The 19,598-nt window shown below is 51.2% G+C and overlaps 1 protein-coding gene across 1 annotated transcript in view; it reads right to left on the bottom strand.

The window, feature by feature from the left end:
- The window catches only part of CPAMD8 (C3 and PZP like alpha-2-macroglobulin domain containing 8), a 98,313-nt gene that overhangs the window by 20,330 nt on the left and 58,385 nt on the right, over positions 1 to 19,598 (bottom strand). Inside the window, exons 21-27 of the mRNA XM_061188683.1 lie at positions 18,984 to 19,137; positions 18,415 to 18,545; positions 13,605 to 13,656; positions 8,351 to 8,649; positions 7,517 to 7,742; positions 5,707 to 5,883; positions 2,294 to 2,375 (exon numbers count right to left, since the gene is read on the bottom strand). Coding sequence (XP_061044666.1) covers positions 2,294 to 2,375; positions 5,707 to 5,883; positions 7,517 to 7,742; positions 8,351 to 8,649; positions 13,605 to 13,656; positions 18,415 to 18,545; positions 18,984 to 19,137 — 1,121 coding nt within the window. The remainder of the gene's footprint in view (positions 1 to 2,293; positions 2,376 to 5,706; positions 5,884 to 7,516; positions 7,743 to 8,350; positions 8,650 to 13,604; positions 13,657 to 18,414; positions 18,546 to 18,983; positions 19,138 to 19,598) is intronic.

Raw genomic sequence — 19,598 nt, 5'->3', positions numbered from 1 at the left:
GGAAGTCAGCTGCCATGTTGTAAGGACACCCAAGCAGCCCTATGGGATAGTCTTCAGTGAGGAACTGAGGCCTCCTGCCAATAGCCATGTGAGAGAACCAACTTGGAAACAAATGCTTCAGCCCCAGTCAAGCCTTCAGATGATGGCAGCCCCAGCCAACACCCTGACTGCAACCTTGGGAGAGATCCTGAGCCAGCAGTGCTAGCTAAGCTGCTCCTGAATTCCTGACCCACAGAACTGTGACTAAATGTTTGCTTTAAATGGCTATGTTTTGCGGTAACTTGTTACACAGCAGTAGATAACCATTACATCTTGTACAGGGTCTCTCTCTCTTGGGCAATGAGCTCCTGGAGGCAGGGACCATGTCTTTCTTGTTCCCTCAGGAGTAAGAAAAGAGCCTGACACATAGTAGACACTTGAATAAACAAACAAATGGGGCTCCCCTGGTGGCGCAGTGGTTGAGAGTCTGCCTGCCAGTGCAGGGGACACGGGTTCGGGCCCTGGTCTGGGAGGGTCCCACATGCCGCGGAGCGACTGGGCCCGTGAGCCACAATTACTGAGCCTGCGTGTCTGGAGCCTGTGCTCCGCAACGGGAGAGGCCGCGCTAGTGAGAGGCCCGCGCACCGCGATGAAGAGCGGCCCCCACTTGCCGCAACTGGAGAAAGCCCTCGCACAGAAACGAAGACCCAACACAGCCATAAATAAATAAATAAAAATTAAAAACAAACAAACAAATGAATGAATGAATGAACACTGGATGCACCAGAACCTATCTATAACAGATCCTGAGTTTTAAGGAAGTTGAGGAAGCTGGACTGGATCCTGGACTCCCTGGCCAAATATTTAGGGAGAGATGCTAACAGGGTATCCATCCCAGTGGGTACCTGGCACTGCAATGAGCACGCCTGCACCCTTATCCTATTGCCTCCCAGATCCCAGTCCAGAGAGGGATGTGTGGTGAGGAAACAGGTTCAGAGAAGTTGAGCATCTGGTCTAAGGCTGCCACAGTTCACACGAGACAGAGCCTGGGTTTGCCCAGCCCCAGGGTGGATGCTGTTGCCACTGTCCTGTGCATCCTGCAGTTTTGTCCTACAGGGAGGTTTCACAAGGCCAAGGGGGAGAGGCAAGCTGCTGGGTGTCACATTTCCATGACCACAGTAGAACTGGTCTTTTCTTGCTCACTGTGTGTGTGTGTGTGTGTGTGTGTGTGTGTGTGTGTGTGAACCGTGGGAGGGCATACAAAGGTCACAGCTCACTATTTCTGACTGGTGGAGGCCTCTGGGAGCTGCCAGGACTTGGCCAGCTTTCAGAGAGTGACTCAGTGGCTTTGGCCAACCCCACAGTGGGTGGGGGCCTCTGTTTGCTAGTGCGTGACTGTGGCCTTGCCTCATGGGCTGTCAGCAAGGCAGGGCCCTGGGACCAGAACTGGGTCAGACGATTGGCTTCTGGGGACTGGGGGACTGAGCAGGTCATCAAGGCTGGGCCCCTCGGGAGCCAAGCGAGTGACACTGCACCGCAGTGTGGGCTCAGCCAGCCGTGTCCCTGTTCCCCCGGCCCCTGGCACTGACGCTGGGCAGTGGACACTGTCGATTTAAGGACTGGATACTTTCCATGCCCATAGCTGCTGCAGGCGCCATCAGGGTGTTGCTCTGAGAAGGAGGCCCCACTAGGGACAGAAAGTTCAGGGTGCCCCACTTCCTCAGTAAGCCCCAAAGTGGACGAGGCAAATCCCTGATGATGCCAAGAACTGCTGTGGCCCAAAGATCCCAGGGAATAAGACCCAGGTGCACCCAGGCCCTCCCTGCTCTGGTTGACCCTGAAAGCCAGAGGGAGCCGCTCGCAAGGGAAACCGGACCCCAGGACGTGCCTCCAGAGCCCCACAATCTAGCTTTGAGGCAGTGGTCTGGCCTCTCCAGGCCCATCCCTTCCTGCTCAGGGTCACCCCATTCCTGGGTCCAGTGGGCTCTGAGGAGGACCAGAGCGCCAGGACCCATCCTCAAGGGGCCAGAGGGCAGGGGCTCAGTTCCTGGGCGCTGTGGCAACAACAGCAGGAGTAATAGTAGCTGTCACCGCCGCCAGCTCCACCATGCACAGGCCAGGCAGAACCCGCCCCCGAACAATCCAGACCTCTAAACCCCAGGGGCTAGGACCATGGCCATCTCCATTTCCCATGCAGGCTCCTCATCACCCTGGGGATCAGGCCCCAGGGGTCCTGGCTACGCTGTGCTGGACATGAGGCTGTGGCTTCAAGTGGAAGAACCTCAGCAGCCGTGCCTGGGGAGTGAGGACTCACCACATACTCCCCGACTTGTCCCGCTCCCCGAAAGCACTATAGGAGCCATCTTGGTGCTTGTAGGTCAACTGTCTCTGGTAGCCTGTGGGGCAAGAAGAGGGGACAGCACCCTGGTGAATGGTTGGCCAGCCAACGTCTTACCCCAGGACCCTGAAACAATGCCACACCCACATCGGGGGGTCCTTGAAACTGCCCCATGCCCACATCTGGGGTCCTTGAAACTGCCCCACGCCCACAGCTGGGGTCCTTGAAACTACCCTACACCCACAGCTGGGGGGATTGAAACCTCTACTTTATTCTTCTTTTGTTTCCTGATATTGCCCCTTTGTGACTCCTGGTCACACACCGGCCCCTCAGTCATACCTGGGGCAGGGGGCGGTCAGTGAAATGCACCATCTCCAGGCGCCCTCGAGCTTGGTTTGCTCAGAGCACAGAGTGGCCAGAGCAAGGGAGCAAGGAGGGACGAGAGGGAGGGATGTCAGGTGGGCTACTGGGGCCTCCAAGGCTGGGCTGGGCGGTTGGTCTTATTGTGAGGGCAGCAGGGGGCATGAGCGGAGGGGGTGAGGGGAGCAGGGGAGGGGTGTGAGGGGACAAATGTAGTGGGTGGATTGTAGGGTCCGGAGACGAAGCAGAGAAACTGGGCAGGTGGGGACTGTCTAGGCGAGCACGACCATGGGCTTGGAGCCGGTGGTGGGGACAGGCAGGGAGGGGTTCTGCGGTAGAGGCACCGCTGCCTTAGCTGAATAAGATGTGAAGGAAAAAAAGAAGGATGCCGAGGGCGTCAAGGTTTGCGGCCTGAAAGGCAGGAAGGACGGAGCTGTGCCCATGGAGGTGGGGAAAGAGGCAGGAGGAGCTCTGAACTGGGTGGACAGTGTCCCCCCCCCCCGCCAAATTAATGTCCACCTGGAACCTCAAAATGTGACCTTATCGGGAGTGAGGTTCTTTGCAGATGGAATTACGTTCCTGGATTAGGCTGGACCCTAAATCCAATGACTGGTGTCCTTCTCAGAGGAAAGAAAGGGAAACACACAGATTTAAAAGGGCTTGTGAAGACGGAGGCAGAGAGCGTGGTGATGTGTCCACAAGCCAAAGACCACCTGGAGTCACCAGAATTCGGCCAGGACAGAGGCCTGGGACAGATGCTCCCTCAGAGCCTCCAGACGGAATCAACCCTGTTGACACCTTCATTTTGGACCTCTGGCTTCCAGAACCATGAAGGAATAAAGTCCTATTGTTCTAAGCCACCCAGTTTGCGGTACTTTGTTATGACAGCCCCAGGAAACTAACGCCAAAGGTTTGCCGGAAAACCAGGGGGTCGGGGGTTAATTTGGGGCTTGTTGAGTCTGAAAGGCCAACTGGCTGACAAGCATCAGGTCTGGCTGTCCGGGGGGGTCCAGGCTGCCACTCACCCATACGGGTCATCGCACTCTGGGTGGCGTTCAAGGGCCTGAGCCCAGATGAGTCCACTGAGGTATGCCTGGCCCTGGGAGGCCAGGGCCCACCCACCTCCAAGACCCTCACAGCACATCAACATGAGCCCCCCGTCCCCACGATGGACCAAGCAGACCTGGGGTTCTGGGAAGTCTGCAGTCAGCCATCACGAAGCCAAACCTTCAGCCCATGGCAACCCCTGAGTTCTCTTTTCATCTGAGAGTTGTATGTTCTTCATAGTAAGTTTTTTCATTTTCTCATCCACAGGGACAGATGGTTCTAGATCATCAGGACTGCCCTTGGAGCACAGTAACTGAGGGAACCGTAACAGGCCAGGAGGCAGGGACCCCAGCCTTGCCTTAGGAATCGAGATTTTCATATGCCTCAGTTTCCCCATCTGATAGGGGCCAGCATCGTCTGAGCCAGGCACCCGCGGGTGCTTTTCGGTGGCAGAAATTTCCAAGGTTGTGCCCGTGGGTTCTCATCTCCCTCTGGCTGGGTCTAGTGCCCTGGCTGCCCCTCGTGCCCCAATCCAGGGGAGCCTGCAGTCTGAGAAGCCCCCACCACTTGCCCCTGTGAGGTCTTGGGCACCTCTTCACTCCCAGGGGCCTCACTTTGTTCATCTGGGAAATGAGGACCATCAGTGTGGAGGCTGCCGGGAGGGCAACTCAGGGCAGCGTGGATGGCGCGGCAACTGCCTGCCACAAGATGGGTGCCAGCTTCAGAGCTGGGTCCAGCCCCCTCCATGCTCTCCTTTCACTTCAGCTCCAGCCCAAGGCTAGAGGCAGAGCCCAGGAGGCCCCAGGACCTGGGGATCAACTGACAACTCCCTTGTTACACAGGTAGGAAACCAAGTTACTGAGAAAAGCAGGCCCTACCCGAGGACACAGAGTGGGAATCCATGACAGAAGTGAGACCCCACCTCCAGCCTCCCCCCGCCCCCGCCTTCCTCCTACCTGTGGGGCCTAGATGTGCAGAGTGGGTGAGACAGGGCACTCAGAGGCCCTGTCCACCCCCCCACCTCCACCCCCTCCGCCATAAGGCTGTTCCCTACCCTAAGGACCTGAGTCATGGCAATCGAAGATGTTCAGTGCTGTGTTATTTATTTCTGAAGTTCAATGCTGCTTTGTTTATTTCTGAAGAAGTTCAGTGCTGGGGGTTTATTTCTGAAGATGTTCAGTGCTGCATTATTTAGATAAAAAAAAAAAAACTGGAAATAACCCCAGTATGTCCAAGAGGAGAGTTCAGTATGTTGTGCTCCATAAATGCACGTGATGAACAAATAGCGTAGCCTCCAAAGTGATTATGAACTGAACACATCCTGAGACCCAGCGATTTCACCCCACAGAAATTTGGACGTGTTGTCACCAAGTACACTACGAGGGTGATTAACGGCAGCACCATTGTAAAAGCCCTGAGTTGGAAGCTGCTCCAAAGCCCATCAACAGACACACTGACTATGGTCTCCCCACACAGCAATGGAGGTGAACAGACCACAGGTCCCCACAGCCCAGTGGACGAATCTTATGCACACAGTGTGGGGTTGGGGGTGGAGGGCACGCCATAGGATGCCATGTTATGAGACACCAAGAGTGGCAAAGCTAATCTTTGCTCCTGGAGGGCAGAGGAGTAAACCCAGAGCCAGCAAGACAGGGAGGTTATAGGGATTTTTTCTCCTTTGCAGATGTTTTTTATAATGCTATTATACTGCGCTGGTTGTTCAAAATATCTACATTTTTAAAAGATGCTATTCTTCTCCCCATGGCTGATTACCAGCATTCAGAGCCTTTTCCTAACAGGTGCAGACACCAGGTTCCTTTTAACAGGGACCCCATCAGGCCACCCAGAGTGGCCTCTTTCACCCACTTCTTTCCCTTCTTCTCCATCTGCCGCACCTGGCATGTGAGGTGTGGCATGTGACCCAGCATGGTCAAGGCTACCTGCAGCCCCACCCCCTCCACCCAGGCAGTGCTGCCCAGTACCTTGTACCAGGTAATCAGTGGTCTCCCTTTCCACCTCAGGGCTGAGCTGTCGGGTTTTCTGGAGATACTTCAGGACAAAGACGTTGGGTGCAAAGTGGATCATGTTTTGCTCTCCGCAGCCAAAGGGCAGGCGCAGGTGGTTGCTGAGATGGTTCAGAGTTGGCCCCATGACATCTCCTGGTGGGAAGAAAAAGAAGGATGGGCTGGGGACTGGCCTCACCCAGTGCCCTGGCTGTCCTACAGACAGCTTTCCTTAGAAAGAGCCCACTTGTGGCCTAACACCAGCAACCCATCCTCTGATTGCCAGTGCTGCCTTTTGAAACTGGGCTGCACCCTTGCCCACTCAGCCTGCTTGGTCTCCTGGCTTTGGTGAACACCCGCTGGCCCTTTCCTACATACCTCCCTCTGTGTTCTTTAGTTTTAACTCAGGTGTTTTTTCTCTACCTTTTCATTATGTTAAATGCTCTTTCCTTTCTGGCTTTTTAAACAGGTGCAATTAAGGCTATACATTTCCCTCTTAGTACAATTTTGGCTGCATCCCACAGACGTTAAGATGTCAATCCAGCCATGCGATTCCATTCTAAATATTTTTTCTAACTCCCAATATGAAATGTGATTTTCTTTCTAACCATGAGTATTTAGATATTTTATAAAACTCTTCCTACATGTGTGGTATTGTTGGTGTGTTTTTAAAAGTTCTTTTTTTCTCTTATTTCTGACCTATTGTGTTCTCATCCCTTCAGTACTCTGTCTTCCTCTCCCTGGCTTCTATGCCCCAAACATTGCTGATGGGTGCTCCGGAATCCCCACTGTCCCCTGATGGCACCTCCCTTCCTTCCTCGGCCTTTCCTCCTGCCCCACTGAGGCTGCCACTGCTCTTGCAGCCTCCTCTTGTGGCAGGGCCTACCTGGCTACTTTCTCATCACCCTCTTCTGGGTTTTCCAGCTTCTTCTCCAACCTTCCATCCCACTGTGCTGATGACACTGACTGGCACACAGGTCCCTGCCTTCACCTCCTCTCCATTGCTGTCCATCTGCCTTCTCCCCTACATCCCTCACCTCCATCTGGGCCACTCATCCCCAAGGCCACATTTGACTTGATCTCATGCTTCAGAAGTCATAAACTCCAACATCCTCTGATCTGGTCACAACCACCACCCTGCCCAGGCCCCAGGGCTTCCATCCTCTGATGTCAGAGAGACCCAAGACCCCCTCCTTCAGGTCTGTCCACCTCCTCCTGGTGTCTCATCCTCACCTCACCCTTCCAATTCCCAGCACTAGATGGATCACACAGTCCCCACTTTCCACTCCCATGCCTGGGCTATGGGAGACCATCCACAGCCCAAGAGATCCCTGGCCACAGCCTCTTACCGCTGCTCAGTAAATGCTCTAAGCATTTGAAATGGTCCTGCCCGCTCAGCTGGACACCCAGGACCCCCGCCCTCCACCCCATACCTGGCTAACTTCACCTGGCCTTTCAGCCTTCTTGTATATCACCCCAGACCCACTGCCCTCATGGAGTTCACCACCCACCCTCCCGGTCGCCCCACACAGGGCAAGGACCTGCTTTCTCAGCCAGACTAGGAAGCCCTGAAGGTCAGGTTTGAGGTCATCTCTGAGTCTGGCCCCAGCACCCAGCATGGAGAAGGCACTAGAAGCTGCTTGTCAGGTGAGTGGGTGTGTGGCTGGAGGCCCCGGGGCACAGGTCCCCAGCAAAGCCTGGTATGAGACTGAGCCCAGAGTAAACACTTGTCCCTTGGCCTGGGTTCTTGCTCCTGTCCTCCCCAAATCAGGCTGCAGGGCAGACGCACCTATGATGGAGGCGGCTGCACGCTCGGACCCAGGGATGGCGCTGTGCGGGACCCCCAGGGTGAAGGCTTCGCTGTAGCTCTCATCTACTTCCACCTTCCTCCAGATGCGGAACTCGCCCACAGAACCCCAGCCAGTGGAGAAACCGATGAACTGGACCTCTGGTGGCTTGGGGAGGGTCCAGGCCATGATGACAGAGTCATTGGATGGCTCTGGACCATGGCCAACCTGGAAAAAGAGGCCAAGGCTGCTGGGTGCTGGCAAGAAGCATGAAGCTGTGCTCAGACATGGTCAGAGGCCTTGGCCACGCTCATAGGTTGGGGCGGGGTTCTCAAGGGGTCAGAGATGAGAGAAACTAGAGACCACACTGTTCATTAAACACCCAACAGAGACACAAGTGTGGCATCTGCAGGTTCCAAAGTCGCTGGGCTCCCTGGAACCTCTGGATCTTAGCATATGCCTGGCAAACTCCTCTATTTGTACTTCAAAACCCCACTTGGCTATATCCCTCCTCTAGGAAGCTGTGTCAGCTGCTTCTTTTCTATGTCTCCTTTGCTTGGCCCAGAAAGAGTCCACAGTCCCCATTTTACCTGTTCTATCCACTTTCTTTCTCCCAGACCACCCACCACCCTTCAGCTCCCAGATCTCTGGGCACTTCCTCTGCCACAGCTCTCGCCACCTGTTTTTTGTAAGTAACTCCAGGCAGACTATGAGCAACTTGAGAGCTGCCTTGTGTTTCCCCTCTCTCCTCCACACCCCTATCACATGTATCAGGAAGCAACAATGCCAGAAGACCAGGAGGTTCCTGTGCCCACCCCAGGGAAGCCCAACCATGCCTGGATGAGCCCGTTGTGCCAGCTGATCCAGAATGTTCTGAATTCATCCCAGGAGAGGATCTTGGCTGTGTGTGTGCTGGCCACGGGCTCGCCCATCTTGCTGGTGGAGATCCAGGACCTGGTGTTCTGGTGCCCTCCCAGAACGATCTCGATCATGCCCGCCGTGTCCTGGGGTCCTGGGGACAAGGCCACGCGGGCATCGTTGTGGGCTCGCACAGCCATGTCAAAATGGGTGAGGCGCAGCGGCCGCTGCACATACTGGAACTCGTACTTGTTGGGTGTGGAGATGTGGACTCTCTCTGGATGGAGGGAAGGAGAAGGGGTGTTGAGGGGGCACCGAAGCATCCTGCCCCCACCCCCCACCCGTGCCCAGAGCTGAGCATCGGGACCTCAGGGGGCCAGCCTCACTGTGGCTCCCCATGAAGCTGCGGGAAGCATGGTGGAACAGAGCTGGCTTAATGACCGTTTTGTCAATAGCACACAAAAGATGAAATGCTCACAGAGATAAATCCTACAAAAGACGTGCAAGACCCATAAGCTGGGAACTGCAAAATGCTGCTGAAACTAAAGACACAAATCAATGGAGAGCTAGAGCGTGTTCGTGGGTCAGAAGATAATACTGCAAAGATGTTAATTATTCCCCAAACTGATTTATAGATTCGATCCAATCCCAATCAAAATCTCAGCAGAGTCTTTTGAAGAAACTGCCAAGCTGATTCCAGAATTTATATGGAAACTCAAAGGATCTAGAAGAGCCAAAACAACTTTGATAAACAAGAACCAAGTTTACTCACACCCTCTGACACTGAGACATACTCTAAAGCTAGAGCAATCACAAGAGTGTAGCATTGTTGTCAACATAGACAAATGCTCAATGGAACAGAACAGGGAGTCCAGAAATGGACCCACACATGTATAAGCAACTGATTTTCAACAAAGGTGCAAAAGCAATTCAATAGCAAAAGTCTTTTCAACAAATGATGCCAGGACAACTGGGCCTCCAGATGCAGAAAAAGGAACACTGATCCATACCTTGCATGGGCTTCAAGAAGTAACTCGAAACGGATCATAGCCATTTTATAAATGTAAAACCTAAAGCTATAATACTTTGAGAAGAAAATGTGGGGTTGGGCAAAGATCTCTTAGATAAAACAACAAAAAATAATCCATAAAAGGAAAAAGTGATAAGCTGGGCTTCATTAAAATGAAAACCTTCTGTTCTTTAAAAGACACTATTAAGAGAATGAAAAGACAAGCCACAGACTGGGAGAAATACCTTTGCAAAGCATTTATCTGATAAAAGACTTGTATCCAGAACACATTTTTTAAATCTCTCAAAACTCAATATAAATAAACAACTCAATTTTATTTTATTTTATTTCACTTTGGCTGCACCATGCGGCTTGTGAGATCTTAGTTCCCCAACCAGGGACTGAACCCAGACTACGGCAGTGAAAGCACTGAATCCCAACCACTGGACCACCAGGGAACTCCCAACAACTCAATTTTAAAAAGGTTAAAAGACACTTCACAAAAAAAGATATACTAATAGCAGATAAGCATATGAAAAGACGCTTACCGCCATTAGTCATGATGGAAATGCAAATTAAAACCACAATGACATACCACTAGACACCTATTAGAATGGCTAAAATTAAACAGACAATACTAAGTATTGGTAAGAATGGGGCAGAACTGGCTTATCCAGTGCTGGTGGGAATGCAAAATAGTACTACCACTTTGGGAAACAATTGACAGTTTTCTTAAAAAGTTAAACACATACCTACTACATGAGTTAGTTATTCCACTTCTAGACATTGACTCAAGAGAAAGGAAAACACATCACCCATACAAAGACTTGTGCATGAATGTTCATAGCAGCTTTATATGAAATAGCCCCAAATGAGAAATAACTTGAATGTCCAAAAAGTGAATGGATAAGCAAAGTGTGACACATCCATCCAATGGACTCCTACTCAGCCTTAAAATGACTGAATTATTGATACACACAGTATGGTTGAATCTCAAAATTATTATGCTGAGTGAAAGAGGCCAGACAAAAAGAGAACATTCCATATGATTCCATTTATGTAAAATTCTAGAAAGTGCAAAGTAATCTATAGAGAAAGAAAGCAGATCAGTGGTTCCCTAGTGACAAGAGTGGACAGGGTGAGGGATTTCAAAGGGATGCGACTTTAGGGTTAATGGAAATCTTCATTATCTTAATTGTGGTGATGGCTTCACAGATGTACACACATGTCAACATTTATCAAACTACCCTTAAAATATGTCCAATTTATTGTATGTCAATTATACCTCAATAAACATGTTAAAATGTTACTGACCTTACTTTGAATACAAATATATTCAGCCTAGTGTTGATTATGATATAAGAAGTACAAACAATACATAAATGTCCAATAATGTTTCAAAATGTTCCATAATGATCAAATTTTGGAGCAGTCATTTGATGGAGCATACTGAAGCTGTTTTGAAATGCTGTTTATAACGACTTTACAATAACAAGGAAAAGTTCTCAGGATGTGTTAAGTGAGAAAGGCAAGATATAAAATTACATAGCTCATTAGTCACAACTATGCTAAAACAAACAATAATCAATCCTATGAAAGTGAATACAACAAAATGTCAAAACAGGTCATCTTTGGGTATGAACCAGAGGAGACAGTTTCTGTCTTTCTCTCTTTCTAAATTTTCTCTAATACACAGGTATTGCTTTTTCCTTTCCCAATTTTTAAAATTATGGTAAAATACACACAATGTAAAATCTGCCATCTTAACCATCTTTAAAGTGTACAGTTCAGTGGCATTAAATACATTCACATTGTGCAAACATCACCACCATCCACCTCAAGAACTCTTTTCATCTTGTAAAACTGAAGCTCTATACTCATTAAACAATAAACCCCCATTTTCCCCTCCTCCCAGCCCCTGGCAACCACCACTCTACTTTCTGACCCTATGATTTTGACTACTCTAGGGAGCTCATATAAGTGGAATCATATGGTATTTGTACACATGCATTGCTTTTTTAAAACGTTTTTAATTTAAATTTTACTGAGATAATTATAGATTTATATGTGACTCTAAGAAATAACACAGAGAAATCTGTGTACTCTTGACCCAGTTTCCCCAGTGGTAACATCTCACAAAATTCTAGTATAGTATCACTACCAGGATATTGGCACTGTTACAATCCTCATTCAGATTTCTCCAATTTTATTTTATGGGAGAAAAATAAATATTGCCATTTTATCATCACACCCACACCCTTTCTCCTTGCCCTAACAACCAATAATATGACAACCATCTCTAAAATTTTGTCATTTCGAAAATGTCATATAAACAGAATATTTTATGTACCCTTTTAGGATTTTTTTTTTTTTTTACTCAATCCACTTCATCCAAGTTGCTGCATGTTTTAAATAGTTTCTTCCTTTTTACTCTGGATAGTATTCTAAGATATGGATGGACCACAATTTTTTAACCATTCACCCACTGAAGGACATCTAGACTGTTTTCAGTATGAGGCTATTGCAGATAAAGCTGATATGAACAGTTGTATACAGGTTTTTGTGTGAACATAAGTCTTCATTTCTCTGGGATAAATGCCTAAGAGTGTAGTTACTGGTGGGTATGCTGATGGCATGCTGTCTTTTAAGAAACCACCAGCAGTGACTGTACCACTTTACATTCCTACCAGCAATGTGTGAGAGATCCAGTGTCTCCACATCCTGGCCATCTTTTGGTGCTATCTCTACTTTTTATTTAGTCATTCTGGTAGGTGTGTACTGATAACTCACTGCATTTCAATGTGCATTTCTCTAATGGTTAACAATATTGAGCACCTTTTCATGTGTTTATTTGCCATCTGTACATCTTCTTCGGTGAACTGTTTATTTCTTTTGCCCATTTTCTAATTGGTTGTTTGTTTTATTTACTGTTAAATTTTGAGAGCTCTTTATATATTCTAGATCCTAGTCCTTTGTCAGATCTGAGTTTGGAAATATTTTCTACCAGTCAGTAACTTGAATTTCCCCCCATTAACAGCATCTTTCACAGAGCAAACATTTTTCATTTTGATGAGGTCCATTTATCAATGTTTCCTTTTGTCGTTCATACTTTTGGTAGTATGTCTAAGAATTCTTTACCTAGCCCTAGATCCCAAATATTCCTCCCATATTTTTTTTTCTAAAAGTTGTACAGTTTTACATGTAAGTTCATGCTCCATTTTGAGTTAATTCTTGTATAAGGTATGATCTTTCAGTCGAATTTCATGTTTTTGCCAATGGATGTCCAATTGCTCTAGCATCATTTGTTGAGAAGGTTCTCCATCCTCCATTGAATTGCTTGTGCACCTTTGTCAAAACTCATTTGAGCACATATGTGATGTATTGCTATTTACTGAAAAAAGGGAGGGGGTGATGTTAAAAAGTCTGTGTCCAGAGTGTGCTGTGGGTCAGGGGACCTGTTGTGCTGAATGCTTTGGGAACAAGGAGGTGGTACACCTAAGGTGTAGGCATCACCAGGGGACTCCACTTCAGATCCTCTGCTGTGCCTCTTGGCAAAACCTGCCAGGTGAGTGCCCAGTGCCAGGCCCAGCCCAACCTCCAAGCTGGAGGGCTCTTTGGGGAGGGACTGGATGGGGAAGGGGCAGACCCTCCCATAGGCAGCTCAGACTCATGTTCCTCCCAGCACTACCCTGACCCCACAAGGCAGAGGTGTGGACAGGCCTTTGTCTTGCCACTCCACCCACTGGGCACTCTGTGCCCATTTCCTGTTCACAGATCGTGTGCAGGTATAATGTCAATTTCAGGGGATCAAGGGGGACCCCAGATCTCACACTTTCTGGAACCCACCTTAATTTCTCGCATCCTCCTTTGCTATCCCTGGGTTCTGGGTCACCCTCATTCCCACAGCTTTCCCATGATGTGACTCTAAGACCTCCTTTCCCCAGACCCTGGGCTCCTCACCCAGGGCCCAAGGACAGCCCTACCCCTGATGGCAGTCTCTTCTTATTGGTGCCTGCAGTCTACCATCGTATGTGCTCACTTCCTGCATGGCAGATGCCCAGTCCTCACTCTGGCTTACAGGTGCCCCCAACTGGGACATATCAGTGCTTTGCTGCTGTGTCCCCAGCTCCCAGGGATGGTGGGTGTCCCCTCAGCAGCAGGAAAGCTGCGAAAGTGCAGGGGTAAGGGCCAAAGTCCTTGGCAGGGTGGGCATGGGAACTCACCATTGGGACAGAAGAAAGCGCTGTAGGTGTATGACCGGGGGGCTCCTTCAGGCTGAAACAGAGAAATGGGGAGAACTGAGAAATGGGGGGGCGGCAGTCAGTGCAAGGGCGAAGCCGCCCTCCGACGGCAGCAGCTCTGAGTGTGGATCCCGCAGGGTGATACCACGACCACAGGTGCACAGAGATGCACCAGGTCACCTACCTCCCATGCCCAGATAGGGAAACTGAGGCTCACTTCCCCTTCTCTGGGCTCTAATCAAACAAACTCACCAACCACTCCTAGACTTATCATGCTTCTCACACCCCCATCCTACCCTCCCAGCCACCCTTTTGGCCCAGCTCCAAGCCCAGCTTCTCCCTCTGGGCAGAGAACACTATGACTCGAAGGCTGCCAGGATCTGAGGCCCCATCCAACGTCCAAGAGCACTGAGAAGGGGGCATCCAGGTCTGCCAAGGACGGGGTCTCTGTCCCACTGTCCGATGCATCCCTTGTCTCCTGTCCATCATGCTCCTGCTTCCACCCCTTCCACAACGTCCCCCAAATAATAGAAGGCAGCTGGCTTGTTCTCTTATTTATTTGTTTTAAAAATTTATCTACTTTTGGCCACACCACGCGGCATGAGGAACTTCCCCCGACCAGGGATCGAACCTGTGCCCCTTGCAGTGGAAGCGTGGAGTCTTAACCACTGGACTGCCAGGGAAGTCCTGGCTTGTTCTCTTAAAAGGGAGCACTGGGAATTTAACCCGATACGCCTTGTGGGCTTTCGTCTGACCAGAACGGCCCCTGTGGGGCTCTCGCTTTTCCAGATCTCTTTTAGCGCCATCAGCAAATCGGTGAGCTGGGGCCACCTGAGGTCAGACCTCAAGATGGTTAATGCTTGGCCACTGCAGCCAGGCAGCCTCCTGGGGTCCCAGCTCCTCCTACTGTGAGGGCCATTTTATCTGCCAACTCGTGTAAGCCAGGGGATGCCTAAACATCTGGCCAAATGTTACTTCTGGGCATACCTGTGAGGACATGTCTTAAAGGAGTCAGCATTTGAATTGGTGGGCAGTGATGCAGACGGCCCTCCCCAACGTGGTGGCCCCCAAACACTCCATTGAGGGCCCAAATACAACAAAAGGCAGAGGAAGGATGAATTCTCTCTCTGCCAGACTGCTTGAGTTGGGGCATCAATCTTCTCTGCCCTCGATGCTTCTGGCCTTCAAACTCACAGACGGCAGACTTCTCAGCCTCCATGGGGACTTCTCAGCCTCCATGATCGTGTAAGCCAATTGCTTATAATAAATCTCTTCCTAGAGAGATGTGTATGTCCTATTGGCTCTGTTTATCCGGAGCACCCTGACTAATACACCCACTCCTTGCTGGGTGACCGAGGGCCACTCACTTAACCTCTCTGGACCTCTATTTGTCATTTCTGAGATGGGGGTGATGAAGGCACCGACCTCACTGCGATGTGAGGGTTAGGTGTATTTCAGACAGAGCCTGGCATCTTCTCAGTGTTCCTAACAGTCAGCTCTTGTTAGAGCTTCTCATCCCCCTCTTCCCCCCACCCCTGCCCCCAGTCCTCTGTTGAAGCTGCAAAGATGGGCGTCATCCATCCTGGGTCTGTACTGATGAGTCTAGAAGGCACCTGTCTGGATCATGTCCACTTCCTGCTATCATCCCGGGGCCACGCCCAGGGGCCTGCACTGGGGTCCTGCCTCACCCACGCAAGCCACAACCTGACACACACACTGCACACCTCGCTAGCAAACCTTTAGCAAAATCACCCGTGGTTGGCACTGAGAGGCCAAGCACACCCTTGTGGATGATGCTGAGCTGTCCGCCAGCCGGATTGTCATCTCACACCCAGCAGGCCTGACATGGAGCCCACAGGCCATCCCCTCAGCCACAGGCTCCATGGTGAGCCCCCGAGATTTTGCTTGGACCTTAGCAACCCCCTCACCAATCTATCAGCTCAGCCCCTTGTTGGAAAAGGGGTTGAGTCACTGGACAGGGCCTGGCCATTGTAAGCCCATGATAGCTATACAATCATAAAAATGATTCATAACTCAGGTGTCTATCAATGGATGAATGGATAAACAAAATGTGGTCCATGCATACAATGGAACATTATACAACCGTGAAAAAGGATGAAGCACTGACACATGCTACAATGTAAATGGACCTCAAAAACATCATGGTAAGTGAAAGAAGCCAGACAGGAAAGGCCACATAGTGTATGGTTCCATTTATATGAAATGTCCAGAACAAGCAAATCCAGAGACAGAATCTGAGCCCTTCTGCTGGTACTGAGCATGCCCTAACCATTCAGGGCCTCCTGGACACACCCCCACCCCCAGCATAGCCTCTGAAGCAGCCAATGGGGCCACTCGTGGCCGCTCCACCTTGTCTTCTTTTCCGGCTCAACTCAGAGGGGACCCTGGTGCCAGCCTCTCTCCTCCACGCTGCCCTGGCTTTTAGCTGATCCTGGGTTCCAATCTCCTTCACCTCTGTGCTCAAGGCAGCTCCTGACCAGGTTCCAAAACATGGTCACTGCATGATGTCACTATTATTACCTCTGGCAAGACTTTTCTACACCCTTGTAGCACAGATCAGTGCTTCATTCTTGTCTGTTCTATGGATTTATCTATTCTGGACATTTCATATAAATAGGATTATACACTATGTGGCCTTTTGTGTCTGGCTTCTTTTACGGAGCATAATGTTTTCAAGGGTCATCTACATTGTTGCATGAATCAGTGCTTCATTCCTTTTTATGACTGAGTAATATTCCATGGTATTGGGTAACTGGATCCCCTTGCACCACATTTATCCATTCATCAGCTGATGGCCATATCCTAAAACGGAAAGAGTGTCCCTGGTTTATGTCCAGGTTCCCCCAGTTGACCATTATAAATGCCTGGATGACAACAGACCACTTTTCTTTAGCACTCAGGCCAGGCATCAAGAGATGCCTTCCACGCACTCTCATTTAACCGTCCAGCAGTTTCCTGTTTGAACCCAGGGCTCTCCCTCCAGAGCCCACCCCCAGCCAAGAAGGCAGACTTCCTCTCACTCCTGTGATGCCCGCCAGGCTCCCCTCATGGGTCTGAATTATGTCGGCCTCCTCTTTGATCCTGTGAACTTCACTGAGACATGGTGGGGTGATGGAAGGCTCTCAGCCTTCCAGCAGAAGTGCAAAAGGTCACAATCCCCTGGGCCAGCTGGGGATCCAGGAGGGATGGCGTTCGCCACCTCTCCTCCTGATACACACCCACGATAGCTTAGCCATCACCTGCTTCCCCACCACGTGTCTCTCAGGAATGGCCTTTCTGTTGTATTAGGACTCCTGCCCGGCAGGTGGCATGTGGTGTCTTGGGAGGGTCCATCGTATAACTGATGGAGCGAGCGACCCATGCACTCAGAGCTCTGTGGTGAGATGAGATGGGAGAAGCCATGCACCCAGTGCCTCTTATTTCATAAATCCATTTTTCTAATTCATGCTTCATTTTTTTGCATTGACATTTCAAGTCTTCTGATGCCTAACTCATACCTCCTGTCTTCCAGTGCTGTCTGTACAGAGCTGGACCAGTGAATGCTGCAGACGTAGGACACTGCTGAACAGCATGAAAGGGAGGAAAGGCTTGAGGATAAGAGAATCCTCCTCTGTGCATCTAGAAATTCCCCCTGCAGAGGAAGGAGACAAGAGCTCCAGGCCTCCAGGTCAGGCTGGCCGCACTGGGGGGCTCGCTGCCTCCTTGGACTGAGGTAGGGCAGGCTGTGGTCCAGGGAGCGTGCTCAGGCTGTGCAAAGGGTCACCAGGGGTCTCTGCATTTCCTGTGGAGGCCATCCCATCCTGCTGGCTCACAGAGATCGCGTGCCTCATCTGATGACACACTCGTACCGGAGGACTCCATCACGTCGTGTCAACAAAGCTGCAGCAGTAACCCAGCCACCTCCAGGAGTCCCGCCCAGCGCGTGTGTGACTCCAGGCGCTGATGGAAACCATTTGTGCTCAGCTCCGCCAGGACCGCAGCCGGGAGGGAGAGCAGCTGTTTGCAGCTGGGCTACTGGGGAGGGGCAGAGACTCGGGGCCACTGTGAGGAGCTTCAGTGGGGCTGCTGTGTGCTCTCCATGCAGCACTAAACGGGAGTCTCTCCAGAGCTCTGGGCTCTGATACATCTGAGCAGCCCAAAAAAGATGGGGCACCGTTGCTGCTACAAGCCCAGCACTGCGAAGTGCCGTGTGCATTCTCCAACCTTCCCCACGCTATGGGGTGAGCGCGAGCATCGCAGTCTTACAGAGCAGAGTCGGAATAACAAGACACTCGCTGAGCCCCATGCGTAAGCGGCAGATCCCAGATTCACAGCTCGGGGATGGGTCGGGGGGAGGGGGTGGAGGTGGGGGTGGGGGGCGGGGGGTGAGTGGTCTGGGCGCCCCTGCTGGAGGCTCCGTGTCCTTCCCACACGGGCATTCCAAGGACAACCCTCCTCACAGTCCCTACAATTGCCTATTGACAAACGGACAGCCAGGAGACAGAGGCACACCACCCTCCAAGGTGATCAACCCGGGGGTCAGGAGGACACTTCCCTGCAGCCCGTGTGAGTCCCAAATCACTTCACCAAAGCCTGCTCTGCTCCCTGGAGAGGAGATGGATGCCGCAGTCCTCCAGCAAGGCAGCCCCGTCACCTGCCCCAAGCCCCAGAGCAGGACTCATGGGGGCTGCCCTGGCCCTGGCTTGGGAAGGGACCACACTCTCCGGCCCCAACCTCACTGTTGAGGTAATCAGGCCCTGGCCAAGTGCCTCGAGTGAGGACATAGGCTTACCTCAACCATCACACCGCGCCGGATGTGATCCCTCCCAATGGGGACCCTCCTGTCAGCGTAATTCTCCTCCGGGGGTCTGACCGACTTCCCATCCCGGCAGCAGCTCGTTTCTCTGTAAGCCAGGGCTTTGGCTGCGGAGATTTGAGTACTCGGTGCTGGCTCTCAGAACAGGTCCCTACCCGGCGCTGTTCTGTACCCCACCCTTGTCCCAGGCTTCCCAGGTGTGCATGGACACATATGTGTGTGTATGTGCAAATGCGCGTGTGTGCACGTGCATATGCGCGTGTGTGCACGGTGTAGGCTGGATGTGTGTGCATGCATATGTATGCATGTGTGCAAGTGTGCGTGCATGTGTGTGCTACATCGGTTTGGCATCTTAAGAGACTGGCTTCCCCCAGATGAGGCCCCCTACCTCCTGATCATTCCCTCTGGCCTGCATCCCCAGCAGCTGTCTTGTCCCTTGATCTCATCTTCTGCCCCACTGACCCTTCACCTGTGCCTGGATTCTGCACCTGAACCCCTTGGCGGCCTGGAGAGTGGAGATGCCCAAAGAAGCACATGACCCTTACCTGTGATGTTGCTGAGACCCAGGTCGCCAAAGGACAGAACCACCCAGGAGGGTTCCATCTCCCCGGGGACCACACACGTCTTCTTGGTCAGATGGCGTTTGCCAGGATGTCCGACAAATTGGATGCCCTTGGGAACTGAGAACTTCACGTAGACCTGGAGAGTGTGGTGAGAACCATGGTGCCCGGAATCTGTGTGCCCTCCCAGCACACCCCACTGCCCACTGCACTCCGTCCACCCTGGCAGCCTTCCCCCCAAAGCCACGCTCTCTTTAGGAGGCTCTCTTTCCATTTCTGATCAGAACAAAGTACTTACCATTGCCCTGCTGGGAGCCCCCTCCTTCCCTCAGCTCCCTGCAACCTCACTGGTCCAGCTCTCCCTTGGGACCAAGGTCAAGTCAAGGGTTGTCTCTCTAGCCAAGCATGGGATAAGAGGGGCCACTCCACATGCAGGCCCTGCAGGGAACTTCATCTGACCCTCTCTCCAACCACTGAGGTCCACAGAGTCATAATAGAGTTCGGTGTGCACACGTGTTATGTGTCATGTGTGTGCTGTGCACGCATGCGTCTCTGTGTGCACACCTATGTGTGTAGGCGTAGCATTACACGATGTGTGAG

Source organism: Eubalaena glacialis, chromosome 4, assembly GCF_028564815.1.
Source record: "Eubalaena glacialis isolate mEubGla1 chromosome 4, mEubGla1.1.hap2.+ XY, whole genome shotgun sequence".
NCBI classification, from domain to species: domain Eukaryota; kingdom Metazoa; phylum Chordata; class Mammalia; order Artiodactyla; family Balaenidae; genus Eubalaena; species Eubalaena glacialis.
Note: the sequence above shows the minus strand (reverse complement) of the source record. Positions and strands in the feature narration are given on the sequence as shown.